Source organism: Oncorhynchus keta, chromosome 1 (genome assembly GCF_023373465.1).
Source record: "Oncorhynchus keta strain PuntledgeMale-10-30-2019 chromosome 1, Oket_V2, whole genome shotgun sequence".
In the NCBI taxonomy this organism is placed as follows: domain Eukaryota; kingdom Metazoa; phylum Chordata; class Actinopteri; order Salmoniformes; family Salmonidae; genus Oncorhynchus; species Oncorhynchus keta.
Genome location: NC_068421.1, coordinates 88,842,172 through 88,854,671, shown reverse-complemented (window position 1 = coordinate 88,854,671; position 12,500 = coordinate 88,842,172). Strand labels below are relative to the sequence as shown.

The 12,500-nt window shown below is 44.5% G+C and overlaps 1 protein-coding gene across 4 annotated transcripts in view; it reads right to left on the bottom strand.

Annotated features, from left to right (window-relative positions):
• The window catches only part of dennd1b (DENN/MADD domain containing 1B), a 250,760-nt gene that overhangs the window by 203,708 nt on the left and 34,552 nt on the right, over window positions 1-12,500 (bottom strand). For 2 of the 4 annotated variants that reach the window (XM_052464162.1, XM_052464172.1), the window contains exon 1: window positions 4,921-5,686. In XM_052464162.1, coding sequence (XP_052320122.1) covers window positions 4,921-5,142 — 222 coding nt within the window. In that variant the 5' untranslated portion in view covers window positions 5,143-5,686. Of the gene's footprint in view, window positions 1-4,920; window positions 5,687-6,986; window positions 7,031-12,500 lie in introns of those variants that run through there. The other 2 variants (XM_052464186.1, XM_052464178.1) reach the window with 2 other exon arrangements.

Here is a 12,500-nt window from a genome sequence, read left to right as displayed (position 1 = left end):
ACAACATGCTGATTTTGGCCTACACCGGCACTGGTATAATTTATTAGCTAGCTAGCAAGCGATTAGCATTAGCAGCTAAAACAATAATTTTAGCGCTCCTTGAGCTACAGGAGACGGGGCTTGGTGAGAGAGGGGTAGAGAGACGACTAAACTATCAAAACAGAGCAGTGTATCACATTTAACAAACCAAGCATTGAAATACCGTTTTAGAAGATAACGTAAAAACCTAAACCAGTCCGTGCATCAATAGAGGTATAGTAAAATACAGTAAACCACCCAGCCCTAAGTGAGAGAGAGGTTAAGGCAGGGGGGGGACTGAGAGCGAGGTTGACGGGGGATCACTATGAGGAGTGAGTGAGTGAGTGAGTGAGTGAGTGAGTGAGTGAGTGAGTGAGTGAGTGAGTGAGTGAGTGAGTGAGTGAGTGAGTGAGTGAGTGAGTAGGCGGCAACGTGAAAATGTTTGTTCCATAATGCAATTAGATGGGAAACAAAGTTGTCAAAAGGGCACTGCACATGTAAGATGACAAAGATGAAAATATCCATTAGAAATGTAGAGAGGAGATCTAAAGATGCAACAACTAGCAGGGTTGATTATATGACTAGGAATGTGCCTTTGGCTACTGGACAATAAAAGAAAGTCGATATAAAATAACACACGGATACAGTCTGATTGTGGCTCCTTGGAAGCAAGGTAAGACATGTCTCATAATATGTAATACATCAAACAATTAAAATATGCATTGTGCAGAAATCACAATTTCCTAGTTGCTAAAATTTTAATAGTTCAGCTAATTTCAGTTTCTTTAACAAAACAAGCTAGTGTAGAGAATCATTTCACCATCTAAAACACTGAGAAATTATTCTACCTTCTAAATCGCAATGAATATATATTTTCCATAACCAAAACTATAGTGAACTCAGCAAAACTGTGTTTATTTAAACTGCATTTATTTTTCAGCAAAATTAACATGTGTCAATATTTGTATGAATATAAAAAAGATTCAACAGCTGAGATATAAACTGAACAAGTTCCACAGACATGTGACTAACAGAAATGGAATAATGTGTCCCTGAACAAAGGGGGGGTCAAAAGTAACAGTCAGTGTCTGGTGTGGCCACCAGCTGCAGTGCATTTCCTCCTCATGGACTGCAACCATAGTTGCCAGTTCTTGCTGTGAGATGTTACCCCACTCTTCCACCAAGGCACCTGCAAGTTCCCGGATATTTCTGGGTGGGAAATGGCCCTAGCCCTCACCTTCCGATCCAACAGGTCCCAGACATGCTCAATGGGATTGAGATCCGGGCTCTTCGCTGACCATGGCAGAACACTGACATTCCTGTCTTGCAGGAAATCACGCACAGAACGAGCAGTATGGCTGATGGCATTGTCATGCTGGAGGGTCATGTCAGGATGAGCCTGCAGGAAGGGTACCACATGAGGGAGGAGGATGTCTTCCCTGTAACGCACAGCGTTAGATTGCCTGCAATGACAACAAGCTCAGTCCGATGATTCTGTGACACACCGCCCCAGACCATGACAGACACTCCACCTCCAAACTGATCCCGCTCCAGAGTATAGGCCGCTGTGTAACGCTCATTCCATTCGACAATAAACGAGAATCCGACCATCACAACTGGTGAGACAAAACCGTGACTTGGCAGTGAAGAGCACTTTTTTCCAGTCCTGTCTGGTCCGGCGACGGTAGGTTTGTGCCCATAGTCGACGTTGTTGCCGGAGATGTTGGTGAGGACCTGCCTTACAACAGGCTACAAGCCCTTAGTCCAGCCTCTCTCGTTCCTGGTGTAACTCGGACAGTTGTTGTTGCCATCGTGTACCTGTCCCACAGGTGTGACGTTTGATGTACCAATCCTGTGCAGGTGTTGTTGCCACAGTGAGGACGATCAGCTGTCCGTCCTGTCTCCTTGTAGCGCTGTCTTAGGCGTCTCACAGTACAGGCATCGCAATTTATTGCCCTGGCCACATCTGCAGTCCTCATGCCTCCTTGCAGCATGCCTAAGGCATGTTCACGCAGCTGAGCAGGGACCTTGGGCATCTTTCTTTTGGTGTTTTTCCAGAGTCAGTAGAAAGGCCTCTTTAGTGTCTCTTTAGTTTTCATAACTGTGACCTTAAATTCCTACCGTTTGTAAGCTGTTTGTGTCTTAACCATTCCACAGGTGCATGTTCATCAATTGTTTATGGTTCATTGAAAAGCATGGGAAACAGTGTTTAAACACTTTACAATGAAGATCTGTGAAGTTATTTGGATTTTTACAAATTATCTTTTGCTGAGTTTATTTTCAGCTGTTTGAAGCTGGTGTGCAAAACCGAAAGTAAAAGCAAAATGTAAGAATTGGAGGTATAGAAATAGCGCACATAGAACATATCTACATCCTTCTTAGAGTTGCTTTCAATGAGAATGACAGATCTATAACTCACATTTCTATGTGAATTTGGTCGGGGGTCGCACAAACAGTGACACATGGCAGCTTAAGTATATTTCTTCAAAAGGCCTCCAGCTCATTGCAAAGCGATATGTGACGCGCTGATGAAACCGGCCTTCCGTTGCCGATGCGAGTGCTGTTTGAGACGCTGTAGCAGCATCTCTGTACTCTATACGCTGTAGCAGCATCTCTGTACTCTATACGCTGTACACTATACGCTGTACTCTATACGCTGTACTCTATACGCTGTACTCTATACGCTGTAGCAGCATCTCTGTACTCTATACGCTGTACTCTATACGCTGTACTCTATACGCTGTAGCAGCATCTCTGTACTCTATACGCTGTACTCTATACGCTGTAGCAGCATCTCTGTACTCTATACGCTGTAGCAGCATCTCTGTACTCTATACGCTGTAGCAGCATCTCTATACGCTGTACACTATACGCTGTACTCTATACGCTGTACTCTATACGCTGTACTCTATACGCTGTCGCAGCATCTCTGTACTCTATACACTATACTCTATACTCTATACGCTATACTCTATACGCTATACTCTATACTCTATACGCTATACTCTATACGCTGTACTCTATACGCTGTAGCAGCATCTCTGTACTCTATACACTATACGCTGTACTCTGTACTCTATACGCCCTACTCTGTACGCCATACTCTGTACGCCATACTCTGTACGCTATATGCCCTACTCTATACGCTATATGCCCTACTCTATACGCTATATGCCCTACTCTATAAGCCATACTCTGTACGCCATACTCTATACGCTATACTCTATACGCTATACGCTATGCTGTTTGAGACGCTGTAGCAGCATCTCTGTACTCTATACGCTGTACTCTATACGCTGTAGCAGCATCTCTGTACTCTATACGCTGTAGCAGCATCTCTGTACTCTATACGCTGTAGCAGCATCTCTATATGCTGTACACTATACGCTGTACTCTATACGCTGTACTCTATACGCTGTAGCAGCATCTCTGTACTCTATACGCTGTACTCTATACGCTGTAGCAGCATCTCTGTACTCTATACGCTGTACTCTATACGCTGTAGCAGCATCTCTGTACTCTATACGCTGTACTCTATACGCTGTAGCAGCATCGCTGTACTCTATACGCTGTACTCTATACGCTGTAGCAGCATCTCTGTACTCTATACGCTGTACTCTATACGCTGTAGCAGCATCTCTGTACTCTATACGCTGTAGCAGCATCTCTGTACTCTATACGCTGTAGCAGCATCTCTGTACTCTATACGCTGTACTCTATACGCTGTAGCAGCATCTCTGTACTCTATACACTATACTCTATACGCTGTAGCAGCATCTCTATACGCTGTACTCTATACGCTATACTCTATACGCTATACTCTATACTCTATACGCTATACTCTATACGCTATACTCTATACGCTATACGCTGTAGCAGCATCTCTATACGCTGTACTCTATACGCTGTACTCTATACGCTGTAGCAGCATCTCTATACTCTATACGCTGTACTCTATACGCTGTACTCTATACGCTGTAGCAGCATCTCTGTACTCTATACACTATACGACCTACTCTATACGCTGTACTCTGTACTCTGTACGCCCTACTCTGTACGCCATACTCTGTACGCCATACTCTGTACGCCATACTCTGTACGCCATACTCTGTACGCCATACTCTATACGCTATATGCCCTACTCTATACGCTATATGCCCTACTCTATACGCTATATGCCCTACTCTATACGCTATATGCCCTACTCTATACGCCATACTCTGTACGCCATACTCTATACGCCATACTCTATACGCCATACTCTATACGCTATACGCTATACTCTATACGCTATACTCTATACGCTATACTCTATACGCTATACTCTATACGCTGTAGCAGCATCTCTGTACTCTATACACTATACGACCTACTCTGTACGCTATACTCTATACGCTGTACTCTGTACGCTATACTCTATACGCTGTACTCTGTACGCTATACTCTGTACGCTATATGCCCTAGTCTGTACGCTATACTCTATACGCTGTATGCATGTGATAAGATACATAACCAATGTACTATACACCCGCACCAATCTAATTCCACTAAATGTATCAAATTAAAAAAGAGACTGATAAGCATGACCAGTCAAATGTATTTTACCACCGCCAAACATACCCCCGTAAAACTGACCATCCTACTGATCCTCGACTTCCACGATGTCATTTACAAAACAGCCTCCAACACTCTACTCAGCAAACTGAATGCAGTCTGTCACAGTGCCATCCGTTTTATCACCAAAGCCCCATATACCACTCACCACTGCGACCTGTATGTTCTCGTCGGCTGGCCCTCGCTACATATTCGTCTCCAGATCCACTGGCTCCAGGTCATCTGTAAGTCTATGCTAGGTAAAGCTCCACCTTATCTCAGCTCACTGGTCACGATAACAACACCCACCCGTAGCACGCGATCCAGCAGGTTTGTATCACTGGTCGTCCCCAAAGCGAACACCTCATTTGGCCGCCTTTCCTTCCAGTTCTCTGCTGCCTGTGACTGGAACGAATTGCAAAAATCGTTGAAGTTGAAGACTTTTATCTCCCTCACCAACTTCAAACATCTGCTATCTGAGCAGCTAACCGATCGCTGCAGCTGTACATAGCCCATCTGTAAATAGCCCATCCAATCTACCTAGCTCATCCCCATATTGTTTTTATTTACTTTTCTGCTCTTTTGCACACCAGTATTTCTACTTGCACATCCTCATCTGCTTATATATCCCTCCAGTGTTAATTTGCTAAACTGTAATTACCTCACTACTACGGCCTATTTATAGCCTTACCTCCTTACTCCATTTGCACACACCATATATAGATTTTTTCTATTGTGTTATTGACTGTACGTTTGTTTATTCCATGTGTAACTCTGTTGTTGTTTGTGTCACACTGCTTTGCTTTATCTTAGCCAGGTCGCAGTTGTAAATGAGAACTTGTTCTCAACTAGCCTACCTGGTTAAATAAAGGTGTTCTCAACTGGCCTACCTGGTTAAATAAAGGTGTTCTCAACTGGCCTACCTGGTTAAATAAAGGTGTTCTCAACTGGCCTACCTGGTTAAATAAAGGTGTTCTCAACTGGCCTACCTGGTTAAATAAAGGTGTTCTCAACTAGCCTACCTGGTTAAATAAAGGTGTTCTCAACTGGCCTACCTGGTTAAATAAAGGTGTTCTCAACTGGCCTACCTGGTTAAATAAAGGTGTTCTCAACTGGCCTACCTGGTTAAATAAAGGTGTTCTCAACTGGCCTACCTGGTTAAATAAAGGTGTTCTCAACTAGCCTACCTGGTTAAATAAAGGTGTTCTCAACTGGCCTACCTGGTTAAATAAAGGTGTTCTCAACTGGCCTACCTGGTTAAATAAAGGTGTTCTCAACTAGCCTACCTGGTTAAATAAAGGTGTTCTCAACTAGCCTACCTGGTTAAATAAAGGTGTTCTCAACTAGCCTACCTGGTTAAATAAAGGTGTTCTCAACTAGCCTGCCTGGTTAAATAAAGGTGTTCTCGACTAGCCTACCTGGTTAAATAAAGGTGTTCTCAACTAGCCTACCTGGTTAAATAAAGGTGTTCTCAACTAGCCTACCTGGTTAAATAAAGGTGTTCTCAACTAGCCTACCTGGTTAAATAAAGGTGTTCTCAACTAGCCTACCTGGTTAAATAAAGGTGTTCTCAACTAGCCTACCTGGTTAAATAAAGGTGTTCTCAACTAGCCTACCTGGTTAAATAAAGATGTTCTCAACTGGCCTATCTGGTTAAATAAAGGTGTTCTCAACTAGCCTACCTGGTTAAATAAAGATGTTCTCAACTAGCCTACCTGGTTAAATAAAGGTGTTCTCAACTAGCCTACCTGGTTAAATAAAGGTGTTCTCAACTAGCCTACCTGGCCTACCTGGTTAAATAAAGGTGTTCTCAACTAGCCTACCTGGTTAAATAAAGGTGTTCTCGACTAGCCTACCTGGTTAAATAAAGGTGTTCTCAACTAGCCTACCTGGTTAAATAAAGGTGTTCTCAACTAGCCTACCTGGTTAAATAAAGGTGTTCTCAACTAGCCTACCTGGTTAAATAAAGATGTTCTCAACTGGCCTATCTGGTTAAATAAAGGTGTTCTCAACTAGCCTACCTGGTTAAATAAAGATGTTCTCAACTAGCCTACCTGGTTAAATAAAGGTGAAATAATATAAAAAAATGTCATCAATAAATAGAATAATAAACATTATTTAGCAACGGGATTGTTTTCTTCTTCTCCCTGAGAATTGTTGCCAATTTTATTCATCGGCAATTCTAACTTTATTATTTTGGGGCCAAAAGCCGGCTATTACCGACTAACAGAAAACCCTGTGTGTGTGTGTGTGTGTGTGTGTGTGTGTGTGTGTGTGTGTGTGTGTGTGTGTGTGTGTGTGTGTGTGTGTGTGTGTGTGTGTGTGTGTGTGTGTGTGTGTGTTAGCGTGTGTGTGTTAGCGTGTGCGTTTCCAACCTGGTCTGTGTAGTCCTGGGGGAAGCTCCACCGCACGGTAGGATCTGGAGGTAATTGACAGACAGCATTAATCAGTGGTGAGAAACACAGTCTTCGCAGCGCTGCCTCAGAACACATACATATTAATGAGAGGGGTGGGGGCCGCCAGTCAGCACACACACTTTCAGATAGTAATACACACACACACACACACACACACACACACACACACACACGAACACTGTGGAGAGACGGAGGATGTGGGTCTCCAATATGCTAATGTATCTCCTCCATGTAGATATGATGTGATATTATACCCCACATCATCCCTGCTTGGGCGTGTGGAAATCAGACCTGCACGTACAGTCATTTACAACACACGTGTGTTTGCCGTAGATGGAGAGAGAATTGGCAGTGGTGAATTATGCTGGTGCAAAGGCCTCACGGTGGTCTTGGTATTCATTTATAAACATTAAGTAACACTGCCATGTATTTAAAGACAGGTGAACATCTAGAATCCACAGCAAGTGGAGTGATCATTAAGTAACACTGCCATGTATTTAAAGACAGGTGAACATCTAGAATCCACAGCAAGAGGAGTGGTCATTAAGTAACACTGCCATGTATTTAAAGACAGGTGAACATCTAGAATCCACAGCAAGTGGAGTGGTCATTAAGTAACACTGCCATGTATTTAAAGACAGGTGAACATCTAGAATCCACAGCAAGTGGAGTGGTCATTAAGTAACACTGCCATGTATTTAAAGACAGGTGAACATCTAGAATCCACAGCAAGAGGAGCCATGTATTTCATTAAGTAACACTGCCATGTATTTAAAGACAGGTGAACATCTAGAATCCACAGCAAGAGGAGTGGTCATTAAGTAACACTGCCATGTATTTAAAGACAGGTGAACATCTAGAATCCACAGCAAGTGGAGTGGTCATTAAGTAACACTGCCATGTATTTAAAGACATCTAGTGAACATCTAGTAAACTGCCATGTATTTAAAGACAGCAAGTGGAGTGATCATTAAGTAACACTGCCATGTATTTAAAGACAGGTGAACATCTAGAATCCACAGCAAGAGGAGTGGTCATTAAGTAACACTGCCATGTATTTAAAGACAGGTGAACATCTAGAATCCACAGCAAGTGGAGTGGTCATTAAGTAACACTGCCATGTATTTAAAGACAGGTGAACATCTAGAATCCACAGCAAGTGGAGTGATCATTAAGTAACACTGCCATGTATTTAAAGACAGGTGAACATCTAGAATCCACAGCAAGTGGAGTGATCATTAAGTAACACTGCCATGTATTTAAAGAGACGTGAACATCTAGAATCCACAGCAAGTGGAGTGGTCATTCCGCTTGTGTACTAACAACAAACATCACTCCATTACTCGCAATTACAAAGTCATCCCCTGCAAACAATATGACAGTACTGTCTGGCAGATGTGGTTATTAGGCCTACAGTTTTACCACAGAGTGGCCGAGACCAAGCAACAATATGACAGTACTATCTAGCAGATGTGGTAATTAGGCCTACAGTATGACAGAGATCATGGCAATGGAATAGTCCCAAAAGTGTCAAACCCACCCCACAGTTAGCCAGTTCAAGCTCTTCGAAAAGGACTGGAAAGAAAACAAATATATATTTCTACCACCAGGTCCACGTTCAGTAGCCAAACGGTGTCGAACGTTATAGATAGAAATGAAGAGAGCCCATGTGATTCCTTGTTCTACATGTCAGAGAGGCGTGTTTGGGCTACATAGCACGTTTCAAAACGTTGCGTCCTGCTGAACGCTCCCCCAGGTCTATCGTAAAGTCTACATGAGGACGAGTTCACGGCCGTAGTGTGACTATCAAAGAGGCTTCTGGTAAACTGTTTCCACAGTGATAGAGTTCCGAAGTCCAGACCACAACTCCAGAAATAGCCTTAACCTGGGTCCGGGAAACTGGGCCAATGGGCTAAGAAAATGTTATTTTAGATTTAGAATTTCCACAGCCGGCATGTTGGCACCAACTTTCATTCTGGAAGACTAACTTATAATCTCCCTCTCACAAGGACACAGACAAACATCATAAACAGACCACATTTCTCACCCGTGAAGAGAAACGGACAAAAGGAGCAAACAGACAGAATCAAAGTTGCCTTCCCCATAATCCTGTTGGATGTTCGTCTAAAAAGACACTGACAAAGACACTCTCTGCTCTCCTAGGGGACTCCATCCCAAAATACACCCACCATCCCTCCACCCTTTCAGCCTGCCACCACAAATACATGCACCCCTCCACCCCCTCTTGCTGAGCCACCAGGGCAATGTTATGCTGTTTTTATGGGTGAGAGGATGGGAACCCCTGCCAGACACGGAGAGAGAAAAAGAGAGATTGAGCTATAGAAAGAGAGAGACGGGTCTCTATCTTTCCACTCTCTCTCCTGACTGGAACTCTCCCCAACTCCCTACCCTCTGTCCTCTCTCCCCCAACTCCCTTCCCTCTGTCCTCCCCCCCCCTTCACTCCCCCCCACCCTTCCCTCTGTTCTCTCTCCCCAACTCCCTTCCCTCTGTTCTCTCTCCCCAACTCCCTTCCCTCTGTTCTCTCTCCCCAACTCCCTTCCCTCTGTTCCCTCTCCCCAACTCCCTTCCCTCTGTTCCCTCTCCCCAACTCCCTTCCCTCTGTTCCCTCTCCAACTCCCTACCCTCTGTCCTCTCTCTCCTGACTGGAACTCTACCCAACTCCCTTCCCTCTGTCCTCTCTCTCCTGACTGGAACTCTCCCCAACTCCCTTCCCTCTGTTCTCTCTCCCCCAACTCCCTTCCCTCTGTTCCCCCACTCCCTTCCCTATGTTCTCTCTCCCCAACTCCCTTCCCTCTGTTCCCTCTCCCCAACTCCCTTCCCTCTGTTCCCTCTCCCCAACTCCCTTCCCTCTGTTCCCTCTCCCCAACTCCCTTCCCTCTGTTCCCTCTCCCCAACTCCCTTGCCTCTGTCCTCTCTCTCCTGACTGGAACTCTCCCCAACTCCCTTCCCTCAGTCCTCTCTCTCCTGACTGGAACTCTCCCCAACTCCCTTCCCTCGGTCCTCTCTCTCCTTACTGGAACTCTCCCCAACTCCCTTCCCTCACCTTTATTTCCCTCACCTTTATTTCCCTCTCTCTTTCTCTGACCTCTACTCACTCTTCTCCCCAACTCCACTCCCTCTGTCCTCTCTCTCTTTTCCTCTTCCTCTCCCCAACTCCCCCATCACTCCTTTTGCTCTCTCCCTAAACTCCCCCACTCACGCCACCTCGCCGTCACTCCCTCTCCCTTGCTCCTCACTCCACCTCACTACTTACGGTGAAGCTTAGGGAGTTTAGGTGAAGGTTATGGAAGGTTAAGGTGAACGTTATGGGGGGTTAAGGTGAAGGTTATGGGGGGTTAAGGTGAAGGTTGTGGGGGGTTAAGGTGAAGGTTATGGGGGGTTAAGGTGAAGGTTGTGGAGGGTTAAGGTGAACGTTATGGGGGGTTAAGGTGAAGGGTTTGGGGGGGTTAAGGTGAAGGTTATGGAAGGTTAAGGTGAAAGTTATGGGGGTTAAGGTGAAGTTATGGGGGTTAAGGTGAAGGTTGTGTTGTGAGGTTATGGGGGGTAAGGTGAAGGTTGTGGAGGGTTAAGGTGAACGTTATGGGGGGTTAAGGTGAAGGTTATGGGGGGTTAAGGTGAAGGTTATGGGGGTTAAGGTGAACGTTATGGGGGGTTAAGGTGAAGGTTGTGGAGGGTTATGGTGAAGGTTGCTGTATACATGAAAATACCAAGTGTCCTGCAACATATCCATTCACACCAGTAGAAAACATCCCCACTTCCTCCATCAGTGACAACATGTTGGCTTTGACAGTGAGAGTGACAAGGAGAAAGCAGTGAGTGACACACACCTCGTCCTTCTTTCTCCTGTGGGTGAGTGTGTGTTAATTTATCCCCGTGGGCTTCAAGCATGGCTAATCTGGGACAGGCGATGTGCAGAGAGGCAACACGCGGTCAGCCCCCCAGCAGTCCAGACAACCAGCAGCAACCAGCAGGCAGGGTCAGTGGCAAATCAACGTTGGAACGTTCCACCGACGCGGGTCTTTAAAAGTCCAAATGCAGTGCTTTGATATGGGATGAGAGGGGGGCAGTGGGGCTAATAGGTTGAGGGAGACAGTAAGGGGGAGCGAGAGAGAGAGAATGGGGAGCAGCCCATTCCCCTTCGACACCACCACTTCAGAGTAAATATGAAAGAAACAAGCGGATGGACATGTAGTGTTGAAGTCGGAGGTTTACATACACCTTAGCCAAATACATTTAAAAAACTCAGTTGTTCACAATTCCTGATATTTAATCCTAGTAAAAATTCCCTGTCTTAGATCCAGTTAGGTGAAATGTCAGAATAATAGTAGCGAGAATGATTTATTTCAGCTTTTATTTCATCACATTCCCAGTGGGTCAGAAGTTTACATACACTCAATTAGTATTTGGTAGCATTTCCTTCCATTTGCGACCAAGCTTTTCATCCCTCACGATGCCATCTATTTTGTGAAGTGCACCAGTCCCTCCTACAGCAAAACACCCCCACAACATGATGCTGCCACCCCCGTGCTTCACGGTTGGGATGGTGCTCTTTGACTTGCAAGCCTCCCCCTTTTTCCTTCAAACATAACGATGGTCATTATGACCAAACGGTTCTATTTTTGTTTCATCAGCCCAGAGGACATTTCTCCAAAAAGTACTATCTTTGTCCCCAGTTGCAAACCGTAGTCTGGCTTTTTAAATGACGGATTTGGAGCAGTGGCTTCTTCCTTGCTGAGTGGCCTTTCAGTTTATATCGATATAGGACTCGTTTTACTGTGGATATAGATACTTCGTACCTGTTTCCTCCAGCATCTTCACAAGGGCCTTTGCTGTTGTTCTGGGATTGATTTACACTTTTCACACCAAAGTACGTTCATCTCTAGGAGACAGAACACATCTCCTTCCTGAGCGGTATGACGGTTGCGTGGTCCCATGGTATTTATACTTGTGTACTATTGTTTGTACAGATGAACGTGGTAGCTTCAGGCGTTTGGAAATTGCTCCCAAGGATGAACCAGACTTGTGGAGCTCTACAACTTTTTTTTTTCCTGAGATCTTGACTGATTTATTTAGATTTTCCCATGATGTCAAGCAAAGAGGCACTGAGTTTGAAGGTAGGCCCTGAAATACATCCACAGGTACACCTCCAATTGACTGAAATTATGTCAAATAGCCTATCAGAAGCTTCTGAAGCCATGACGTAATTTTCTGGAATTTTCCAAGCTGTTTAAAGGCACAGTCAACTTAGTGTATGTAAACTTCTGACCCACTGGAATTGTGATACAGTGAATTTATAAGAGAAATAATCTGTCTGTAAACAATTATTGGAAACATTACTTGTGTCATGCACAAAGTAGATGTCCTAAACGACTTGCCAAAACTATAGTTTGTTAACATCAAGTAGAGTCTTAATGAGAAGGTGAAAGGTGATGATTTGGTGGTGATATAAA